At 46.8% G+C, this 23,384-nt stretch overlaps 2 protein-coding genes across 4 annotated transcripts in view; one reads left to right on the top strand and one right to left on the bottom strand.

Moving 5' to 3' along the window:
- Positions 1-8,835, top strand: part of Ttc4 (tetratricopeptide repeat domain 4) — an 18,239-nt gene extending 9,404 nt beyond the window's left edge. Inside the window, exons 7-10 of the mRNA XM_013022180.1 lie at positions 2,269-2,459; positions 3,031-3,112; positions 6,212-6,294; positions 8,239-8,835. Of these exons, the coding sequence (XP_012877634.1) occupies positions 2,269-2,459; positions 3,031-3,112; positions 6,212-6,294; positions 8,239-8,341 (459 nt within the window). The 3' untranslated portion in view covers positions 8,342-8,835. The remainder of the gene's footprint in view (positions 1-2,268; positions 2,460-3,030; positions 3,113-6,211; positions 6,295-8,238) is intronic.
- A 7,609-nt stretch (positions 8,836-16,444) lies between these two features.
- On the bottom strand, positions 16,445-22,990 carry Pars2 (prolyl-tRNA synthetase 2, mitochondrial (putative)). 3 transcript variants are annotated; one of them, XM_013022249.1, is made up of 2 exons: positions 22,941-22,990; positions 16,445-18,226 (listed from the first exon to the last, which is right to left on the bottom strand). In XM_013022249.1, exon 2 carries the CDS (start codon positions 18,197-18,199, stop codon positions 16,769-16,771), a length of 1,431 nt encoding a protein of 476 aa, XP_012877703.1. In that variant the 5' UTR covers positions 18,200-18,226; positions 22,941-22,990; the 3' UTR covers positions 16,445-16,768. The 3 variants fall into 3 exon arrangements, with proteins under 3 accessions (XP_012877703.1, XP_012877702.1, XP_012877704.1); XM_013022248.1 differs by having other exon boundaries at positions 22,586-22,984; XM_013022250.1 differs by lacking the exon at positions 22,941-22,990 and adding an exon at positions 19,073-19,161.
- Positions 22,991-23,384: the final 394 nt, after the last annotated feature.

Here is a 23,384-nt window from a genome sequence, read left to right as displayed (position 1 = left end):
TTTGTGGATGTGGGACATTCTGACTGGGGTAAGGTAGTATCTCAGGGTTGTCTTTATTTGCATTTCCTTCACCACCAGGGATGTTGAACATTTCCTCATGTGTTTCTTTGCCATTTTTATTTCAAGAAGGCTAACTTTTAAAAAAGTGTTTTTATTATTGTAAGGGTGATGTGCAGAGGGGTTATAGTAAGAGAAGGATAATTTTTAGAATGTTGCTCTACTAACTGTAGCAAGCACAAGATCCTTCCTTTTGTTCCTTTATTTTCAAACCAGTGTAATGCAGATATCAAACCTTGATACCCAGCAAGTCACCCATTTGAGCTTCCTTTGTTTTCTTAAGGGAGATTTTATACAAGAGCCCTAGGAGATGAGAGACGAGTCTTCTGTTTTACTCTTGATCAGTTCATTTATAGTTGCATTATAATATTACTTAGAAGTCACTTGGAAGTTATGTTGCCCACATTAGCCACTTGCTGACTTTGAAAACTTAAATGTTGCCAGGTGCTGTTGGCTCTCGTCTGTAATCCTAGCTACTCAGGAGGCTGAGATCCAGCCTGGGCAGGAAAGTCTATGAGACTCTTTTTTTTTTTTTTTGCTGGTCATGGGGCCTGAACTCAGGGCCTGGGTGCTGTCCCTCAGCTCTTCAGCTCAAGGCTAGCACTCTACCACTTGACCCATAGCACCACTTCCAGCCTTTTCTGCTTATGTGGTGCTGAGGAATCGAACCCAGGGCCTCATGCATGCAAGGCAAGCACTCTACCACTGAGCTACCTTCCCAGCCCCACTATGAGACTCTTATCTCCAATTAACCACCAGAAAACCAGAAGTGGAGCTGTGGCTCAAGTGGTAGATAGAACGCTTGCCTTGAGCAGAAGAACTGAGGGATAGCGCCCAGAGTTCAAGCCCCATGACCCACAAAAAAAAAAAAAAAGAAAGAAAGAAGACTTCAGTGTGGCCCATGTCCTTCCAACAAGCAACCTGATAATGCATATTAGCAAGTTAACTAGAGGGATACATTCTTGATTTTCTTCCTGATGCCCCCTCACAGGGCAAGATTTGGCCATTTTCCAGAATGGGGTGCCCAGATATATGCATAGACCTTTTCTTTTTAAATTTGGTTCTCTAATACAACACTGGCTCTTAGGTCAATTACCTATAAAACATTCTCTATATCACACAGTGCTGCATTTTACTAATGGTTTAAGGCAGGGGTAGCTTTACTTAGGTTCGTTATGGCTGTGTCTGTTTTCATATTACAGTTCAGAGTTGATTAAATTCAGTAGGCGCTTTGATCCTCTAAGAAAAAGTTTGCCAACCCCAGTTTAAGGGGCTGTTGTGAAGTCATTTTGACTGAAGGTGATTTCCCCTCTTTATTCTGTTTTTATTTATTTATTTAGCCAGTCCTGGTGCTTGAACTCACAGCCTGGGCCCTGTCCTTAAGCTTCTTTTGCTCAAGCCTAGCACTCTACCATTTGAGCCACAGCGCCACCTCTAGCTTTTTCTGTTTATGTGGTACTGAGGAATCGAATTCAGGGCTTCATGCATACTAGGCAAGTACTCTACCACTAAGCCACATTCCCAGCCCTGATTTCCCTTCTTGTACAAATCTTGGGAACCTCAACACACATAAGAGGTGTCCCTACACCTTAGACTCTGACTGGTCCTGCACTGCCAAGATGGAGTAGTGTGCATCATTTCTCACATCCACATCCTCAGACAGCAACAAGTATTTTCACTTTGGTCTTGTCTGTGCCCTTGCACATATTCTTCCTTAGGACAAAATGTACTTCCTGTCCTCCTTTCTCAGCCTTTCAAAGTCTGGTCCCTAGCATGTCCTCGTCAGTCAACTGGGCTTTCCCTGTCTACAGTTTCACAGCTCCATTTCTCTTTTCTTTCTTTTTAAAAAAATGTTATTTATTTTACTTACATGGTACTAAGGGCTTAATGTATGCTAGGCAAGCACTCTACCACTAAGCCACAGCTACATTTCTTGCCTTCTGTTACAATTCTTTCCATAGTGTCTCCTCTCTAGACCATAAACAGGCTTGAGGGCAGGGAGCCTTGTCTAGCTCTGTCTGTGACACAAGGACCAGCACATGGCAGGTGCCTGCTGGAGGTGAGTGACACAAGTGGTGCCTACTCTGTTTGGCCTCGGGAACAGTGAAGATGAATCCTGTGCAGAGCTGGCACTCAGGGAACACATTGTGAAGTGGGTTTGCACCCACTCCAAATAATGAGGTTTGTGTGTATGTGTGTTCTTTAATCCAGGCTAGGAACATCAAGCTCATCTTTGAAGCTGCAGATGAAGATGAAGATTCAGTCTCAAGTGGTCTGAGTGAGAATCCTTATGGAGCCCGGCTAAGTCTAGATGGCCAGGGCCGGCTGAGTTGGCCCGTGCTCTTCCTATACCCAGAGTATGCCCAGTCTGACTTCATCTCTGCTTTTCACGAGGACTCCAGGTACTTCCTTACCCAAGAGCCCATTGCTTGCTTGCATGCTTTTTCCTGCTGTCTTGATGGGAAGGTTGAGTGGATTTTTGGTTGAGGAGGGAAAAGTATAGTTTAGAGGCTTTTACACAATCTGGTTGATAGGACCCCTCTATCCAATAGCTTATCGAGCCTTAACTCAGCAGCTTTGCTACAACACAAGTCTCATCTTCCTATGTCTGGGCTAATAAACGTAATACCACAGTACAGTGTTTACTAAATGGTGGAATGTGCCACTGTTGAAGTATGAAATCATTTTAAATAACATAGACACATAGTCATTTAAGTGAACAGTTACTAGAAAAAAATAACATACTACTTTAACTTCTGATTTCATAATGTGGTTAACTAAAAAATTTTAACAATTCTGAGTCTGTAAAGAAGGTGTGTTTTAGGACTAGTGATTCACAACCATATTTTGGGTTTAAATATACATGTCCATGGTGTGTTTGGGCAGTCTTCTCTCTGAGTTGGTATCCAGGGACTGCTACTGGAGAATAGATCAGAAGTCATTGATAACAGAAACGATACGTTATATCCTTAGGTTTATCGATCATCTAATGGTGATGTTTGGTGAAATGCCCTCCTGGGACTCAGAGCGAAAATACTGCCCTGATCACTTGGAGGTAAGAGACGTGTTCACTTCTCCATGGACTTTTTAGAGGGAAGGAAATAGGGACAGAGATGAACTGTTTTTTTTTTTCCACTGTGCTAATATAGTAATATATATATAAAATATAGTAATATATATAAAATATAGTAATATATATAATATAGTAATATATAATACAGTAATATATAAAACAGCATTTACCATTTAGCCATTCTTTTTTTTTTTTCCTAGTTTTGTCTTGAACTTGGGCTTGGGCACTGTCCTTGAGCTCGTTTGTTCAAGGCTAGTGATCTACTACTTTCAGCTATAGCTCACTTTCAGTTTTTGAGTGGTTAATTAGAGATGAGAGTCTCACAGGGACTTTTGTGCCCCAGCTGGCTTTGAACTACATCCTCAGATCTCGGCCTCCTTAGTAACTAGGCGTACAGGTGTGAACTACCACCGCCAGGCTCATGTAGCTGTTCTTTGGCACATTCACTCTTGGTAAGCATTACCACCTCCCTGAGTCCTCCACCATCCCAACTGAAACCCTGCACTCATGAAATAGTGGCTCCCTGCTTTCCCCCTCCCTGCACCAGCCCTGCTTCTTGTGTCTGAATTTTATTATCCCACATGTCAGTGGGATCATATCATATTTGCCCTTTCATGTTGGGCTTATTTCATGTCGTAGGGTATGTTGTACCTTACATATTATAGCGTATGTCAGGTTTTTTGTTTCTTTGTGTGTGTATTGGGGATTGAACCCAGAGCCTTGTATCAGATGCCCTACCACTGATCTATGTCCTCCTCCCCTGTTTGAGACAAAATCTTGTGTTACCTTTGTCCACATGGATTCATGCTTCTGCTTTTGCTTGGAAGTAGATGGTATTAAAAGTGTTTGTCACCATTCCTAGCACAGCCTTCTTTTTAAGGCTGAATAATATTCCATTAGAGTTTACAGAATAGAGAATTCATCTTTTGCTAGATCTGGTGGTACACATCTATAATTCTAATATGCAGAGGTCTGAGGCAGGGTGATCCAGAGTTTGAGGGAGTCTAAGTAAGCTACATGATGAGTTTGAGGCTGGTCTGGATGACAGAGTGAGACCCTGTTTCAGAAAACAGAGAAAGAATAATTTCTGTCTGTGGTGAATGTAATTCCAGTATTGTAGGCGGCTGAGGCAAGAGTTCAGGCTTTAATGATAAAGAGTTCAAGGCTTTAATGATAACCTTTTCTCAAAAACAAAAATACTAGTTTCTAGATATTGAGAGTAAGATGCTAGCTGATGCACCAGCAACCCTGAAAACTTTCATGTGCATTTTCCATAAGCAAGAACTTTTCTTCATACTCCCCAAATAGCTGTCAAAGTCAGGAAATTAACATGGATACCTACTCCCATCAGGCTCTTTTCAGGTTTCACAGTTTGTCCCAGAAATGTTCTCCTTAGTCCAAAGTTCCTGTTCAGAAGCAGAGTATATTCAGTGATCATCTCCTGTAGTCTCCTCCCACAAAAAATGAGTTTCTGGGACATCCCTTCGCTTTCCTCATGGACACCGCTGTGTAGATTCTAGATCATGTATTTTGTGGAGTGCTGTGTGGTTTGTCTTAGGCCTCCTGTGACAAGGCTGGAGTTCTGCATATGTGGCTGGAGTATCACGGAAGTAATGCTGTGTTCTCATTACATCCTATCAGTGGTGCCTGGTTTCCATCTGTCCATCTGTCCTGTTCTGATGTTGGTCACACCTAATTGAGGACATGTCTGCCAGGATTCTCTACCATTACTATTTTTGCTTTGTTAGTTTGTTTGTGCAGAACTCGGGATTGAACTCAGGGCTTTGCACTTGCTAGGCACGTGAACTGTTCCCCAACCCTTTTTGTTTTTGAGATGGGATCTTGCCAACTTTGTCTGGATTGGCCTGGAATTTAGTCCTGTCTCCACTTGCCAAGTAGTTGGGATTGTAGGCATGTGCCATCATGCCCAGATATATTTCTTTGAAATTATGTAAATGTATCCCATTGCACTTCAACCTCTCAACATTTGTTTACTTACATCAGTGGTTTTTTTTATCATTTCTTCTTTATTCAGAGTTAAAATATGTTACCATGGTAATTTTTTAATGTTTATATTATCCTGGATTTGGCTGGTAGAAATCCCTTCACAGTTGTTTCTGTGTCCTTTTGACTTATTCCCAATTTAAGCTCTTGCTCTCTGAAACAAATGTATCAGGATTAAATAGAGCTTTCCTAACCCAGCTCTGAAATCAGCCATAGTTTCCTACAGAGGCTTGGTTCTTTCAGGGCAAGGGGACTCACTGCTCCTGTGCCTCACGGTGAGGGTGTCTTGCACGCGCGCACGTGTGTGTGTGTGTGTGTATAAAAGATGTACTTCTGCTCTGAGTCTAGTGCTATAGGACTTTTCTCCTTTTCTGTTTATACTGATGAGTTATTTTGTTATTATCCCCATACTGGCGCTTGACTCAGGGCCTCACACTCCTGCTTAGCCTTTTCTCTCACAGTGTATGCTCTACCACTTGAACCACACATCATTTCCATCTTTTTTAATTGGAGATCTGTTTCCTAGTTTTGTCTGCCCAGGTTGGCTCTGAACTACATTCCTCAGATCTTAGCCTCATGAATAGCTAGGATTACAAGTGTGAGCCACTGGTGCCTAGCCTTTCACCCTCGTTGGTCCCTCTCCTTCCAGAGCCTTCTGGGACTTAGAGCCACCAGTATGGGTGCTGTATTCATGTTTTACTAACTCTGATGTCCTATATTGCTCAGCCACCCTGAGTGAATGTCCTCTTTGAGCTCTGACCTGCACACAGCCTTCTCCCCCTGCTCAGGTTCTTTGAACCCCATGGCCTTCTGCCTCCAATACCTAACAGTTCTAGGACTAAATTTCAGGGAAGGGAAAGCTACACAGGCTGAGCTTGAGCACTGGCTTGTTTTCTTCCCATGGACCATGTTCTGTTTGGAGAGTAGACCTGAGTACAACCTTTTGTGCAGGGTCAAAGCACTCAGCCCACAGGGTGTGGGCAAGGAGGCTCCCCCCACCTCCCCAGGAGCCTCTGCAAGCCTTGAGATGCGCAAGCCTTTTTTGTCCCTGACTCCCGCTCCTGGTTAATCTTGCAGGTGTACTTTGAGGATGAGGACCGGGCAGAGCTGTACCAGGTGCCCCCCATGAGCACGCTGCTGCAGGTGTTGCAGCACCCCAGGTAAGTATCGCTGAGGGTGATGTTCCAGCTCCTTCCAGGGTAGGTGGCTCCTCAGTGGTTGCCTCAGATCCCCTTCTTTGCTCCGGGCACTGAGCTGTGTGACAGGACAGCCACAGGGCAGGTTGCAATGTGACACGACCCATCATCACACCACAGGCAGATACCTCCAGACCAGGGGGAGTGAGAGGGCAGGGAAGGGAAAGCCTGCCTCTCTACCTGAAGGCAGCTGAGTTTGTGTCCATTTCCTGAGTGTGCCTGTGTCTCTTGCTTCTGTTAGTGGGAAAGAGCAGTGGCTCTTAAAAACACATATACCTCCTCTCCTCACATGTGACCCCAAGCACACACTGCCTCTGGGGCTCTCGATGAGAATGCTGTTGCCTACGTATTTCTCAGCAGATGTCAGTGACCTTGTAAATTGTGGGCCAGCACCTTGGCAGGAGGGCATCTTTGTGGTCAGAAGTGGCAGCAAGCGCAATTTGGCTGTCTCAGCTCTCTGAATCAACAAGCTGACTCTTTTTTTTTTGGTCATGGGGCCTGAACTCTGGGCCTGGGCACTGTCCCTCAGCTCTTCAGCTTAAGGCTTACGCTCTACCACTTGAGCTACAGCTACACTTCCGGTTTTCTGGTGGTTTATTGGAGATAAGAGTTTCACCGAGGGCTGGGAAGGTGGCTCAGTGGTAGAGCGCTTGCCTTGCATGCTCGAGGCCCCGATCTTAAGATCTCAGCCTCTTAAGTAGCTAGGATTATTTATTGTTAACAAATTACCCAGAATTCTTCAAAGGTCTGAGATCCTCCCAACACAATATGTCTAAAAAATAAGGGCGAGATCTTGGTAAAATATAGATGGAGCCCGACAAGAAATGTACTCATTACCTTACTGATGTATCTGTAACCTCTCTGTACCGCATCTTTACAAGAAAATAAAGTAAAAAAAATGTAGATGAATTCATGGAGGAAAATCAACTTCATACTTTCAGAAAATGAAAGTGTTGGGGCTGGGAAGGTGGCTTAGTGGTAGAGTGCTTGCCTATTGCATGTATGAGGCCCTGGGTTCGATTCCTCAGTACCACATAAGCAGAAAAGGCTAGAAGTGGTGCTGTGGCTCAAGTGCTAGCCTTGAGCGGAAGAGGTGAGAGACAGCGCCCAGGCCCAGAGTTCAGGCCCTAAGACTGACAAAAAAAAAAAAAAAATTAAATGAAAGTGTTGTAAGTGGCTACTTTTTAAATTACTAACATAGCTTAGGAACCGTTCAGGGCTAGTTTCTGGCAACTCCAGACCCTGAACTGGGTGGATCCAAGAAACAGGACCCTCTAGAGGTTGGCCCCTTCATATTGCCATTACCTTGGCCTGGCAGGCCAATGCTGGTCCGCCCCTCCAGTCCTGTCTCACATGTTTGCTTTATGCCCCCAGCAACTGCTTGGGTTACCTAAATCTCCTAGGCCTCTCCTCCCCTCCAGCCCTTCCCCAAATGAAAGCCAGCTTCAGACTTGGCATCTTCTAGGAAGCCTTTCCTGTTCCCCTGCCTGTGGAGGGAATCAGGCCTCTGTGGGTTAATGCTGTGCTTCACAAACCTTCCTCTGTTGTATTTGTTATCCTTGATGGGTTCTTTATCTTCCTTTACCAGGGCTGAGCTTGAGAGCGAAGACAATGGTTTTTAATCTCTTGTATTTTCAGCATGGGACCTGTCTTACCCGAGTTACTCATGGAATGAAATGAATGAAAAGCAAATTTTATACTTACATTTCGTGTTTAGACATAGGTGAGCTTGTGCTAGAGTGCTACCTTACAGGTTCTTCAAGGCTATAAGGGGGAATGTCAGGCTGATTTCAGTAGACCTAGGAACAACCAAACACACAAATGTTTACCAACACCCAAAGGTTCACCTTGAGTATGTTCGGGAAGGTCCATGGATGATTAACCCAGTCTTTGCTGTGTTCCTTGCAGGTACTTTGTAAAAGCTCTGACACCAGCATTTCTAGTCTGTGTAGGAGGCTCTAGTTTTTGTAAGAATTACCTCCGGGGAAGAAAGGTGTACAGGGTAAAGTGATGGAGCCAGACCTCCTGGATCTCCTTCCTCACCTTCCTCTGCTGAAATCTAGCACACTTGAAGCTGCTGGACATGCCACAAGCCCAGCCCTTTCTTTCTGTCATCTTGAGGACACTCTCCTTTCTAGCCTTGTGCTGAAGGAGCTGTGACTTCCCTGAACTGTGTCCCCCTGGCCAAGTTAGTGACTCCAGCTGGTCATTATTCTCCTCTGTGGATCCAGAGCCCTGGATGGTGGTCAGGGCATCCTTGAAGTCCATTTCTGAAGGGGACCATGTGCTGCAGTTCCCACAGCAGTTGGCTTTGGTACCACACTGGCCTGAAGAAACTGACTTGGATCCAGTAACACGGCTGTGCAAGAAGACACCCTCCAAGGCAGTAAACCCACTCTGCCTGGACTAAGACTGAGACACTATGGCCAACAGTTGTTTGAGCAGCGTGGAGAGAGCTGCATAGGGTGTTGTAGATTCTGTGAATAAATGGGGTCAGAAAAGCCACTAGATACCCCTCAAAATTTTGCAGTTTCTCTCATCTTTGTAGTATGAGAACTATGACAGATTTGGACATTTCTACCCAACTTCTGGGCTCAAGTTATCCTCCTGTCTTAGCCTCCTTAGGCTTAGGTTACAGGCATGCCTCTCTTTGCCTGGCCAGGATTTATGCCCCCCCCCCTTTATTTTTAATGTGTTTGTCTTTGGTCTTGAACTCAGGGCCTTGGTGCTTGTCCCTGATCTTTTGTTCTCAAGGTTAGCGTTCTACCCCTTGAGTCACAGTTCCACTTTGAGTTTTTTTGATGGATGGTTGGGTATTAGTCTCAAAGACTTTCCTGCCTAGGCTGGCTTTGAACTGCAATCCTCAGATTTCAGCTCCTTAGTAGCTAGGATCACAGGCATTAGTAACCAGCACCCAGCTCAGTTTTATGCCCATGTTGTGGCATTGTCATAGGATGAATTTTGTTTTCAGTTTTACCATTTCCTAGGATTTTGACTGTCCTTAACTATAGCTGTGTGACTTCCTGCAGTGCTCACCCTTGCCCCCAGGGGGTGCATGCTTTCTGCTTCTATGCACAGGGTACAGATGTGACTGTGCCCATGTGGACAGAAGTTTGAGGAGCTGGGCACGGTAGCTTGTGTTTACCCTTTACCATCAGAACCCCTTTCCCAAATAGATGCAGCCTTTTCAGCCTGGTGCCAGGATAGGAAGATGTGCAACAGCCAAAGCTGCTGACCTGCAACCGTTGACTGTAACAGGAATGACTGTGTGTTGAAGTAAGCTCCCAGCTGACTAATACAACATTAAACTGAACCAGCTGCTGTCTTTTGGATGGAGTACTGTGGGTTTTGTGTTGTGGGCCCCATTGCTTCTGGAAGAGAAATTAGCTCTGGGGTATTTACAGAGCATCGTTAGCTTTCCTCCCAAGAACGGGTCTCTACAAGTTCAGTCAGCCATGTCTATCATTTTCTCCCCAGCTTCTGTCTCCCTTGCTTCTCTCCCTTGCCCCTCCAGCGGATGTCACAGCCATGGAGGTGCTTTTGGCATCAGGTGACTCAGACTAGGGATGCCTGTAAATACCTTAGAGCAAGAAGTTACCTAGTCCCAGCGGTCAGTCATTCTGTGCTAGAGAAATGTTACATTAAACTAAAAATCTAAAATAAGAATTTCTTTTAATGATAATGGGATTTAAACTCAGGGCCTGGCAGTTGCTAATAAGCAGGAACGGTATTACATTAGCCACATTCCCAGTCCTTTTTTGCTTGGGTTATTTTTCAGGCAAGATCTTTAGATTTTTTGTTTTTGCCTTGGACTAGCTTCAGATTTTAATACTCCTACCCAGAGCTGGGATGTAGCTCAGTGGCAAAGTGCTTGCAACATCCTGGGTTTGATTCCCAGTACCAAAAAAAGAGACAATAATAATAATACTCCTACCCATTGCTTCCTATGTAGCTGGGATCACGGATATGTACCGTCACACCTGGCTCAGTGATTGTGATGGGGTTTGTTAAATCCCAGCTCATATAACTTGAAGTTTTGGGGAGAGGAGAGCAGTCTTGGGGTTTGAAATGTGTTTGCTAGCAGGCATGCCGTTGCTTGAACCATGTCCACCAGCCCTTTTCCTTCTATTTTTGGCAAGTCTTGCTTTTTGCCCAGGATAAAGGTCATGCACGTTACATGACATTGTTTCTGAACTGTCAAGTGGAGCAGAGTGGCAGAGAAGTGGATGTTCTCTGACTCTGCAGCATGTTCATGCTCATGCCTGATATGGAAAATAGATCTTGCCCCTTCTGGTCAAGATTGAGTGGACAGCCCTTGCAGAAGAGGTCAGAGGGAGCCTGTAACTAGTGGTGGACACACAGTCCCTTGGTGTCTGTAGCTGGAGAGAAGCCTCTGTGCCTAGAAAGGGGCCTTCTGTGAAACCTGGGTTGGTGGGCAACATACTGTCCTTAAATAGTCTGGTGGCCTAGCTTTGTGGCCCTCCACCCTAGTTAGGTGAGAGGGTTGAGAGAGGAGATTCCTAAGGGCCTCAACAGTTGTGCATTTTGGGTTTAGGAACATTATGAACTTGGATGAGAAGTAAACATCAGGGGCTGAGAAGATGGCTCAGTGGTATGAATGAGGCCTTTGATTCGATTCCTTAGCACCACATAAGCAGAAAAAGCTGGAAGTGGCGCTGTGGCTCAAATGGTAGAGTGCTAGCTGAAGGACAGTGCCCAGGCCCAGACTTCAGACCTCACTACCAAAAAACAAACAAACCAACAAAAAAACATTGTAGTTACAACAAAATTACAGGGAATGTGAACATTCTTTTCAGTATTTACAGTGTTGAAAGTCTCCGCTTTCCAATCAAAGGACATAGAGCAGCAAAGTGGATTTAAAACAAGGCCTATTTCCTGCCTTAGAGTAGATCCACTTTCAGCCTTGTGAAAGTCTGTTCCTTATATACTTGTAGACTATTTGCTGACTACAAGAAACACATATCACCAAATACTAGCTACCCAGAAGGCTGCAATCTGAGGATCATGGTTCCAAGCCAGCTCAGGCAGGAAAGTCTGGGAGACTATCTCTACTAAACTGCAGGGAGGAAAAAAAAATCTGGAAGTAGAGCTGTGGCTCAAGTAGTAGAGCACTGGCAGAAGCATGAAAGCTCAAAGCAGCATTCAGGTCCAGAATTCATGCCTCAGGACCAGCAAAATAAGCAACACATCACTGGGCTGGGCTGGCCTCTCCCTATTGTCCACACAGCCCATTTCAGTTCCTTCCACAAACCTTTGCTCTAGTTCCCTTGACTAGGTATGTGCTTTCTCTGCCTGGTCTACCCACTTAACCCCTGCTTATTTTCCTCCTCCACTGTGTTTCCAGCTGCCAGCAGAGCTGGCCCTTCCCTGATAGGCATGCACCCCATCCTTGCCCTCTGACATCTGCCCCTGCCTCTCAGACACTGCAGTGCACCTGTGTGTCCAGGTGTTCACTGCCACTCCCCGCAGCTGAGCTTCAGCTCTTGGGGCCACCGAGTTTCCTGAGTGCCTATCAGGAAAACAAAGGAACCAATGCACAAAGGAATACAATAAGCCAGTGTCTGTTCCCAGGTCCCCACTTGTAAACACAAGCCCCAGCAAGGGCAATCCTAGGCTTGAGCCCTAGTCTTTTCCTCCCTCAAGAAGGCTCCTGGCTTCTGTTAACCCTCTGCAGAACAAACTCAAGGTGGGGCAGGCACACGTGGCATTCAATTGCTGGCCTTCTTCAGGAGGCAGGGCAGGGGTGTGTGGAGATGGTGTAGTTACCCTGGGAGGCAGATGCTTCCTGCCAGAGATAGGAGACTGACTTTTATCTGGTGCCTTCCTGGTCACTGTATACATTCCTGGGACTCCAGATGGTCCCAAGAACTCAAACTTCCCCTTCCCCTACTGAGATGGGGAAATGGAGGTCCATGGAGGTGGAAGGATGAGGACAAGGGCAAGTTGTGTGCTGCTACATCTGCTTCCCTGACAGGAGGTCAGAACTCCTCCTCTTCCACTTCTGGGCCCTTGACCTGAAAGCACCCAAGCACAGCCCTTCTTCCTTCCCAGAGCCAGCAGTCAGCCATGGAGGTAGACCATCCAACTTTTGTCTGTTACCTCTGTGGATGTAGGGTGGCAGCTGGGGATTGAGTTGGGATGAAACACTGCTGACAGGGGCACAAAGTTGGGTGATGAAGACTGCTGTGAACACTGAGTTCCAGTACTGCTGACCAGCTCCTAACTTCACAGTTGACTCAGCTGCCCTTACTCCAAGCTTGTGGTAAGGTCTTGGCCCTCACTGTCACACAATGTCCCCACCTGGCTGTCTGCCTAGAACCTGTTATCTGCAAAACCTCTGCCACAACCCATTGCCAGATCCCTACAGCACCTGACACGCCCATCAGTGGGGCTCCCATCACCCCACAGAATCTGTGCTCTGGGGAAGCAAAAGGGGAGTCCACCATTACAGTTACCCAGTGTGTGTGCCGCCTCCACTCATTTTCATTAGCTATGGGCAATTGAGTTCAACCATGGGAGCTTGTTAGCCTGCTGCTGGCTTGGCAGCAGTGGACACATTCTTGCACTAGGATGCCACCCACTTCAGCTGGCCCATGGTGTACCTACTGTACAAGAACTGCCCTTAATATAGGGGTAAACTGCCTGTCTACACCTGCTGAGACAGATACTGTCTCAAGGAAAGGGAGGGGAGATGCAGGAACTCTGAGGAAAATCAGGTACATCGCTGACTTATTCCCATTATGTAAGTTAATGTTTTAAACTAACTGAAGTACCTTGATTTTTTTTAAGTGTTTAAGAGTGTGCTGATATCACAAAATTTTTGCCCCAATAAAAGCAAGCCTTGTATTCTAAGCAATCTGTACCAGAAAGCATCCTGGCATCCTAATGTAGAACTCCGAAGAGGCTTGGTATTCAAGCAGTTAAGGAAGTAGTGATTTCAACAGATTTTTACTAAATTCCTTTATTGATCACCTAGCAGGTGTTTCTTCCATTAAAACAATATTAATGAAGCCCTTGGTTTACATTCTAAGCTTGGCTTACATGATGTGTTTGTTATGCACCAGCCTTTGTCCCTAAGATTTAATTCTGTTATTTCCCAGATAGTTGCCTCTAGATCTCCCCAAGGAATAAGCAATGATAATCTAGCCTGTGCCTGTTAACTTTTGCCAACGTCCCATTTCATCTATTTATGGCAAGAGGTAAACCCAGCAGTTACAGAAATGAGTAAAGGACACTGTGTGAATATTTCCAAGGAGATGATCTGCAGGTGGTACCCAGTTCTTACTCCTGACTTTTCCCAGAAAGAAAGGCCATAAAGCATCAGGCCAAGAGAACAAGATTCAGGTCTTAAGCTAACAATGTTAGCAGCAGAGCCTGAGCTCCCAGAGGGACTTCCTAAATCACTGGAAATCCTCAGGTGTAAGGGCAGGGTTTCTCAAATATAGACTGAGGGTTAAGCCTTTTACAACAGTGATCTCAGCCTCAGATTACAAAGTAGGTGCCATTAGCTTGAGCATTTTAGCAATGAAGACTCAGACGTGCAAAGGACAAGCAATTTGTCTCAGGTCACATCCCCAGTAAGTGGTGAATCCAGGATTATGTCTCTTCAAGGCTATGATCTTCATACTATACCACACTGCCCCTCGCTGCCAGAAGAAACTCTGGCTTAGCAATCAGGATGCCCTTGCATGTCTCCCTATTGAATAAAAAGGTTAGGTACCAATTTCAGCAGCTTATGAGGCCTTTGGCAGCTCAAAGCCTGACCCTGTCCATCTTCCCTTCCTTCAACATAACAGTCCAGAGTCAGTGATGGCTGGCTGACACCTGCCAGTTAGATAGTGTGCAGTACTTTCTTCTAGCTCCAGGCTGTTTCCCAGCTGTGAACTGAACCTCATTCTCAGCCAGCAGGAGTCTACATCACCCTCAAATCACTCGGGGAAGCATACATTTGTTAGGCTTATAATTAGCTGGCTTGCTAATCCTAAAACCCCCTTTTTTTTTTAAATGTTGGTAGTGGGACTTGAACTAGGGTCCTGGACACTGTCCCTTTGCTCAAGGCTAGTGCTCTACCACTTTGAGCCTTAGAACCACTTGTGGTTTTCTGGTGGTTAAATGGAAATAAGAGTCTCACAGACTTTCCTGTCCTGACTGGCTTTGAACCATAATCCTCAAATCTCAGCCTCCTGAGTAGCTAGGATTACAGGCTTGAGCCACCAGCACCCAGCTAAAATCTCGTTTTTGAGTTAGTGTATGTTTGTAATACAGGGTTTTTCATTATGACATCTCCATACATGCAGTGTAGTTTTCTGGAAAGTTGTGAACTTCTAGATGCCTAGGCTTGCAGCTCACATCAGAACCAGAAACTAAATGAGGAACCCAGGAAATTCCAATGTGCTAAGGTAAGAGACTCAGCCTTGCAACCTAGCTTGTCTAGGTTTGCTCTCATAATTCTCATCTCCTGGCCTCATAAAGGGACCCAGAGCTCCAAAGGAATGTCTGGAAGCCACTGTGCTAACAGACATGTGCTGAGAAACCTTGTGTGTGAGGAACAGGGCTGCTCTAGCAATAACAGCAACAGCCATATCAGGCTGCCAAGATGCGTAGTAGGTGGGAAACTGGCCAAAAGAAGAACTGCAGGGCACCAGGTGATAATGCCTAGCCTCAGAAGGCTCAGCATCGATGACAAGGCCAGCGAACTGTCTGTGTAAAACAAGGAATGCCACTGTAGGTAGAGGGAAGAATTATTCCAGGAGCTCAGGCAACTTTTCAGGAGGTGGCTTTGAGCTTGGCCATGATAGGCTCTTGTTAGACCCAGACACATGGTGATCCTAGAGCAGCAAGGATGGAAATCTGTATGAGGGAGCAAGGAAAATAGGTGACACTACTGTGGCCACACAGGGCTACCTGCAGCTCCTCACAGGATCAAGGCAGAAACCAGCTAGCTCTTAACAGTTACCCCTATCGTGGCGCTGGAATCCAATCTGAATCCAGAACAAGGTCACTGTAGGGCTGAACCATGCTGCCCCTGGTATCTGTTGGGAGAAACAGTTGAAAACAACATCTTCTGGAGCTGGAATGTCGCTTAGTGGTAGAGTGTTTGCCTAGCATGCATGAAGCCTTGGGCTCGAGTCCTCATAAACAGAAAAAGCCTTAAGTGGCACTGTGGCTCAAGTGGTAGAGTACTATCCTTGAGCACAGATAGACTAAGGCTAAGTTCAAGCCCCAGGACTAAAAAAAAAGTGATAGAAATGATTAGGAAGATATGTCTTTTTTTTGCCAGTCGTAGGGCCTTGAACTCTGGGCCTGGGCGCTGTCCCTCAGTTCTTCAGATCAAGGCTAGCACTCTACCATTTGAGCCACAGCGCCACTTCCCATTTTCTAGTGGTTTATTGGAGACAAGAGTCTCATGGGCTTTCTTGCCTGGGCTAGCTTTGAACTGCAATCCTCAGATCTCAGACTCCTGAGTAGCTAGGATTACAGATATGGGCCACCAGCACCCAGCTTCACTTTCTTGTGTGGAATTAATAAAAATTAAGGCAAGTGAGTGGTTAAACCAGTAGCTGTTGTTTTTGTTTCAAATGAATGTTGATGACTCATTCCAATAATGTGACTTTATTCAATCAAAGGACATGATCTCAGGAAGAAGCCACTGTAAAGGGCAAAGTCAAGTTTGTAGGAAGTTCAGCCCATGGAGGATAGGAGAAACCAGGCCTGCCAGTCATGAACCTCATGGAAACACCCAGTTACAACTGTAAGGACTTCACAGGTCTACCTCCACCTCCTTATATTACAGATGGGGAAACAGGCTGGCAGGGAGTGGGTGTGTTAAGTAACCATTGAGCTGGTAGCAATCAGATCTCTGGGTTCTTTCCCTCCACTCTCAGCTTAGCTTACTTCATTTTCTTTCTTTTTTTTTTGTCAGTCATGGGGCTTGAACTCAGGACCCACGCACTGTCCAAGAGCTCTTTTTTCTCAAGACTAGCACTGTAACACTTTGAGCCACTGCACCACTTCCAGTTTTCTGGTGGTTAACTGGAAATAAAAGTCACATGAACTTTCTTGCTTTCATGGCTTTCAACTGTAATCTCCAGATCTCAGCCTCCTGACTAGCTAGGAATACTGTGAAATACCAACACCCAGCTTTCCTCAGGCTTCACAGACTCAGACTCTAGAATGGGTGGGAGAAGCAGATGGTCCTTGGCCATCAACATTCCCCTCCTATGTACAGAGAAACTTAGTTGAGAGGGGAAATGATTCACCCAAGAGCCAAGACCAGACTCAAGTCTCTTTCATGCTCCTTGGCCTCCTCACAGAAGCTTCCAGAATGGACTATAAAAGGAATGGCATACCTAGAGTAGGGGAGCAAGTGCAGTGCAAGTGGCCATGTTGGCTGTAGGATGGAGCAGGGCTGTGGCCCTCAGACAACCTGCACTTGTGTCCTCAGTAATTCCATGACTCCCTCTTGGGTGAGGAAGACCACCTCACCAGTGTTCTGGCACCAAACCTCAAAGTGTGCGGGGTCCTCCAGGGCCCTCTTGCCAGTGATTATCACAAAGGGGTAGCCCAACTTGTCGGCATCCTTCAGCCTGTTTCCAATGGTCAGATGGGTCCTGTCATCCAGCACAACTTCCCCACGGAGCTGAGGCACTACCTCTGTGATGTGGTCATACAGGTGCCCAGTTAGCTCGGTGGCCTCCGTCTCCTTGCTGCCCTTCTTAGGGGGGAGGAGGCAGACTTGGTAAGGAGCCAGGAGGCTGGGCCAGCGGATGCAGTCTTCTGTAGAAAACACTTCAATGGCAGCAGCCAAGATCCGTGTTACCCCCAAGCCATAGCACCCCATTTCAGCCAGGGATGGTTTGCCATGGGCATTGGTAAACTGGGCATTGAAAATGGAGGAGTACTTGGTACCCAAGTAGAACGTGTGCCCCACCTCGATGCCTTTGGTTTGTGTCAGTGGGCCCTGACAGGTAGGGCAGTTTGCTTGTGATGGGTCTAGCAGCTCTATGTTGGCTGAGAAGTTGCAACTGGGACAGACTGCAAGCTGGTCCTCTCCAACATCTGCTGGGAGCTGAAACTCATGAGACAGCATGCCCCCAATGCTGCCCACATCTGCCTGGGCCTTGAGAAACGGCAGCCCTAGCCTGTCAAATAGGCTGCAGTAGGCATCACAAACCAGCCTGTAGGTGTGCTGGGCAGCCTCTGGTGAGGAGTCAAAGGTGTACATATCCTTCATGTAGAATTCCCGGCCACGGAGAAGACCAAAGCGGGGTCTGGGCTCATCCCGAAACTTCCTTGTCACCTGGTAGAGCAGGAAGGGGAGCTGTTTGTAGGACAGTTTTTTCTGGGAGGCAACCAGGGCTGTCACAGCTTCCTCGTGAGTCGGTCCTAAGCAGTATTCTTTGCCGTGCCTGTCTCTAAGTTTAAGCAGCTCTTTGCCCATCAGGTCCCAGCGGCCGGTGGCTTGCCAGAGCTCTGCCGGGCAGAGGCTGGGCAAGTTGACTTTCTGTCCCCCAATGGCCTGCATCTCCTGGTCTATCACCCGCACAAGCTTCTCCATGGCACGTACAGTGTACGGCAGGAGGTGGTAACAGCCGGGGCTGGCTGGGAGGATCAGGCCCACCTGCAGCATCAATCTCTGGCTCTTACAGGTCAAGCTGTCAGATTTGCCCTCCGGGATGGGCATCTGGTCTTCCCGAAGGTTCTGTGGCTGGAACATTTTAGACAATACCAGGCGCTGCCCTTTCTCTGGAGCACAGTGGTGACACCTGTGGGGAACACATCTGGAGAGCTGGAGACTGCAGGTGGCCAGGGTACACAATGCTCTGCATCTTGTCAGTAGCCCTTCCATGATGTCCTCCTCAGGGAAGCCCACCACCTGGAGAAAAACAAGTTGTGCAGGATGAATGTTAACCGAGTTCTGATACAAGCAGCCATTCAGCCTGGGATCCAGGGAAGTCCCAGAACATCCACTGATTGTGCAGGTGTAAATCCTTCCACTTCTAATATTCTAGCATACTTTTGTTATCTCTTACTTTTCCTTGTATGTGTGTGAGTGCATGTGTGGATGCGCACGTGCGTACACCCACATGCATAGGCACTGATCCTGGGGCTTGAAGTCAGGGCCTACATACTGTCCCTGAGCTTTTTTGCTCACTGCTAGCACTCTACCACTTCAAACACAGCTCCATATATGGCTTTTTGGCAGTTAATTGGAGAAAAGAATCTCACAGATTTTTTTTTTCTGCCAGGGCTGGATTCGAACCTTGATCCTCAGAAGCTAGGATTACAGGCATGATCCACCAATGCCCAGACCCTCTCCTTTTTTAATATTAGTATTTTACTTACTATGAAAACACAACTTAGTGGTGCTAGGAATGTGGCTTAGTGGTAAAGTAGTTGAATAGCTGCATGAAGCACTGGGTTCGATTCCTCAGTACCACATAAACAGAAAAAGCCAGAAATGGCACTGTGGCTCAAGTGGTAGAGTGCTAACCTTGAGCACAGAGGCTCAGAGACAAGAGACCAGGCCCTGAGTTCAAGGCTAGCAAAACAACAACAAAAAACCAAAACCCTACAACCTGTGCAGCATGTGTATAGGCTCTAGCATCAGACAGCCTGAACCCCAGGTGGGCCTCATCTGCCAGCCTTTGTGTAGTCTACAACACATCCCTTAGCTCCTTTTCCCAGTTACAATGTGAAATGCAGTAACAAGGGGACCTACCTTGTAGGTTTACCGTGGGACTTTTAGAAGAGTCAGAAAAAGTTCCTAGAAGAGTTTCTGGCACATACCAAAACTAGGTGGACATTTGCTATTGCTATTATTTTAGAAAACTGAGGAAAGTAAGTGAAACAAAGGAAATAAATTAGAATCCCTCAGACAACTGCTGCTAACATAGTTATAATCTCTTGTCTCTTTTTTAAAAAATTACTGTTATAATTAAGCAGTGTACAAAGGAGTTGCAATTCATAAATCAGGTTATAAGTACAATGCTTCTTGGTCAATGCTACCCCTTCCTTCATTCTCTCCCAACTTCCCTCCTCCTATTCCTACCCTCAAATTACATAGTTTGTTTTTGTCAGTCCTGGGGCCTGAACTCAGGGCCTGGGCACTGTCCTTGAGCCTTTGTGTTCAAGGCTAGCAATCTATCACTTTGAGCCACAGCTCCACTTCCTACATAGTTCATTTTTAACACAATGTACAGTGGATATAATGGCTGCATACTGTGTCCCTCCACCTCCTCACAGCACAGGCTAGCTGGCCAGTCCACATCTCCCCTTGGTGTGGGGCTCCAGACCTACATATCCACCTGATCCCCGTGAGTGGGCACGCTGCATGAACTATCATCTTCCCCAACCCCATTCTCCAGAGCTGCCTATCACTCTGCACCACACCACTTGCCTCCCTCCACCCAAAGCAGAAACCAACCTGGGTTCACCTACTCTGCCCCTTAACTTCCGCCATATTCACGAGCCCTAAGGGCTCCTCCCCCCACCCCACCCCTCACATCCACAGGTCCAGGTCCAGATCACCACCCCAGCAGTTGCCAACAGCCTCCTCATAGGTCTATGGCTAGGATTCCTGCCTCCTTCAACTGCTCACACAGACGACAATGCTGATTTTGTTATTGAAATGTTTTCCTGCTGCCTCTGGATTAAGGTTAAGCTTTGACTTTAAGGTGTACACGGCATGCCCTGGCAGTGCGCTGGCCCTGCAGTCTCATCTCTATGCTGTCCTCTCCCAGTGCCAGCTGTACCCCATTCTTCTAAACACAGTCTCTTTTGGACATCCTCATTTGTATAGCAATAGCTACCCAGCCTCCAAACTGCAGGGTGGCCATCTTGTCCACCGGAAAGCTTTCCTTGTTCTACTCCCCACACCCTGAAAGACTCGTTTCTCCTGCAAGGCCTCCATCAAGCACTAATCACTTCTTGGGTGGGTGACTGCTCACATGGCTGCCAGATTTCCTCTTTTTAGCTGCATGCTGGCAAAGCCCAACTGTTTCCTCAGCATTTCTCCTCACTTACTAGACAATGTCCAATGAAGATGTTATTTTTGAGTTTACAAAATATCTCCTATGTCTAATGGCTTCCAACTTTCCACTGATTTTCACTGATGGACTATAGTAGAAGCAGTAACCAGAGTTGCTTTCTATTACATAATGAATAGGTGGCTTCTTTTTTTTGTTTTGTTTTATGTTTAGGGAACATTTCACAAATGGATTTAATGAGTCAAAGGGTAAAGACTCTAGTGAGTATCTCTCCTCAGTAGTCTATGAAGAACTGGCAGCCTGTTGAGTACAGGTTACTGAGCACAGCTCTCCAGTTATGCCAATGAAAAACAACCCACCACTGAAGACCCCAACCTGAGTTTCTGATTCCACAGATCTGGAACATGGGGAGAGAACCTGTAGCAGCATTCTTACTACTTAAGCCACTCTTACCACTTAAGCCATACTCCTGGCCCTCTTTGATTTTTTTTTTTAAATAGGGTCTTCCACTTATGCTCTGGTATACACAAACCACACACAGCTTTCATTGGATGAGGTGAATCTTTTGCTTGAGCTGGCCTTAAACTGCGATTCTATGTGAGTCAGCATGTCCAGTACTGAGAACTTTTTTTTTTTTGGGGTCCGGTTGTGGGGCCTGAACTCTGGGCCTGGGTGCTGTCCCTCAGCTCTTCAGCTCAAGGCTAGCACTCTACCACTTAAGCCATAGCACCACTTCCAGCTTTTTTCTTTTTTTTGCTTATGTGGTGCTGAGGAATCAAACCCAGGCCTCAGGCATGCAAGGCAAGCGCTCTACCACTGAGCCACCTTCCCAGCCCAGTACTGAGAACTTCTAAGGAGTGCCCAGGTGATGCAGATATTGCTAGTCTACACTGGAAGACACTGCAGAGGCCTAGCTGTGTACCTGCACTAATTCAGACCAGAAATTCTGCTAAGTGCAAGAACTGTTTATTTCAGGAAGTATCTGCAGCAATCAGCAGACACTGAATAAATATTCTATCAAAGAACTGATGGAGCCGGCGCCAGTGGCTCATGCCTGTAATCCTAGCCACTCAGGAGGCAGAGATCTGAGGAACTCAGTTCAAAGCCAGCCTGGGCAGGAAAGTCCATGCAACTCTTATCTCCAATAAACCACCAGAAAACCGGAAGTGGTGCTGTAGCTCACGTGGTAGAGCCCTAGCCTGGAGCTGAAGAGCTAAGGGACAGCACTCAGGCCCAGAGTTCAAGCCCCACAACCGACAAAAAAACCAAACAAAAACTGATGGAATGATTCTTTACCTATCAGATCAGTCTCCATGTGACTGCTAGAAAGTCAGCTGACCCAATCACTCCCCAGTTCACAATCCATTAGCAGCCGCCCATCATAGATTTCTCAGGATGGCATCTAAGCATTTTGTATTTTCAGCCCAACACACCTCTTTCAGCTTCTTATTCTATTGTCTGTACATGCCGCCAAATCACTCACCACTCCCCACAACTAGCCAAACTCTCTCACCTCCCAGCAACTCAAACTCTTCAAAGTTCACTTACTACAAGCAGCTTTCTCCTCCTCCTCCACACAGGAAGTTACTTCCTCAGCTCACTCCTCCTTACAGGAAACTGTACCAGAACCACTCCACAACTGTTTTGAGACACCACTGTGTCAGGCACTGGGGATGCATGGTTTCATGTCACAATCCTCCACTAAACTGAGTTCATGAGGTTTTCCACATTGATTGATGTATTTCATGGTGTAGCACAACGCCTAATATTTAGGCTACTATTAACATTTCTTGACAAATATATTAATAAATGAAAAGGAAAGGGGTGTAATAATTAGCTAGAGAATTTAAATGAGAAGTCCTCTGGCTCCAGCCCCTTCTGCTTACACAATAGGGATTAATATAACCCTAATTTTCAAATTTGTCAAATATAAAAACGAAAGCATGTCCAATGCTTCAGACTCGGGCAAAGCTGGTCAATCACTCAGAGTACCCGCTTTGTTGAGGGGCAGTCAGCCCTTCCAGCCCCGCTGCCCCATCCAATCAAGAAAGCCATACTCCACGTGTTCACAACGGTGCCTGGAAGTACCATGGAGTGTTTGTTATTATTATACCAACTATTATTATGCCCAAATCATGGGCTCTGAGTTTGTGAAGTCAGTGTGTCAGGCGACAGCGATGGGTGGAGATCCACCCCGTAGGCCAAGAAACGCGCTTGGCTCCAAATCTCCTGCTCCCATCACGGACCTGGCGTCAGAACACAGCACGGGCGCCACACCGGGCTCTAAGCACTAGCTCAGGAAGACCAGGGGATGACCTTGGTCCAGTCAACGCTTCCGGAGGAGCAAGGGCAGCTGGGCTCGTTCACCACGCGGGCTGGCTAGAGCACGCGGGGCTCTGCCCTCCGAGGCTAACCGGGCGGAAGTGCCGCCCGCCCTCAGAGCCGGGGACAGCCACAGCCGCGAGTCTGCAGGTGTGACCCCGCCCCAAATCAACGCGCAGGGGAGAATAGACGCCAGCTTCTAGGGCCCCGTGCCAAGGCTCAGCCCTCAGTTCCCGCTGCCACTTTTGGGGATCCCGCACCGCCGCCAACCAAGCTCACCAACAGCGGCCCAGACTAGCACCGCTGCTCGCCGCTACACGAGGCCAGCGCGCCGGCGCCCACCGGCCACAAGCCCCGCCTTCTGACTTTCTAGCCAATCGTCAAGCCGTATCTAATATCGACGGACCCGCCTCTCTGTCTCCTTCCCACTCTAGAGACGCTTTCCCGCAAATTGGACCAATGAGAGAGTGGTTTCGGTTCCAAGATCATAGATTGGCGGGGGGGGGGGTAAAGGGATAGATAGCGAGTCACCACTCCGGAAGTGCACTCTAGGAATCAGGGAGGCAAAACTCTATGGTTAAAGCCGGCCCACTACTAGGCTCCGCCCCAGTCTCTGAAGGATTGTCAATTGCTCTGTAACCACGATAACCCTCAGCAGAAGTCTTTGTTGTTGTTTTGGAGGTCCTGGGGCTTGAACTCAGGCCTCAGCTCTCCCTGAACTCT

Source organism: Dipodomys ordii, unplaced genomic scaffold, assembly GCF_000151885.1.
Source record: "Dipodomys ordii isolate 6190 unplaced genomic scaffold, Dord_2.0 Scaffold61, whole genome shotgun sequence".
NCBI lineage: Eukaryota > Metazoa > Chordata > Mammalia > Rodentia > Heteromyidae > Dipodomys > Dipodomys ordii.
This window is presented reverse-complemented; position numbering and strand designations above follow the sequence as displayed.

Excerpts from the sequence above, each read along its gene's own strand:
- Pars2 (XM_013022249.1), bottom strand. The coding sequence starts at position 18,199 with ATGGAAGGGCTACTGACAAGATGCAGAGCATTGTGTACCCTGGCCACC.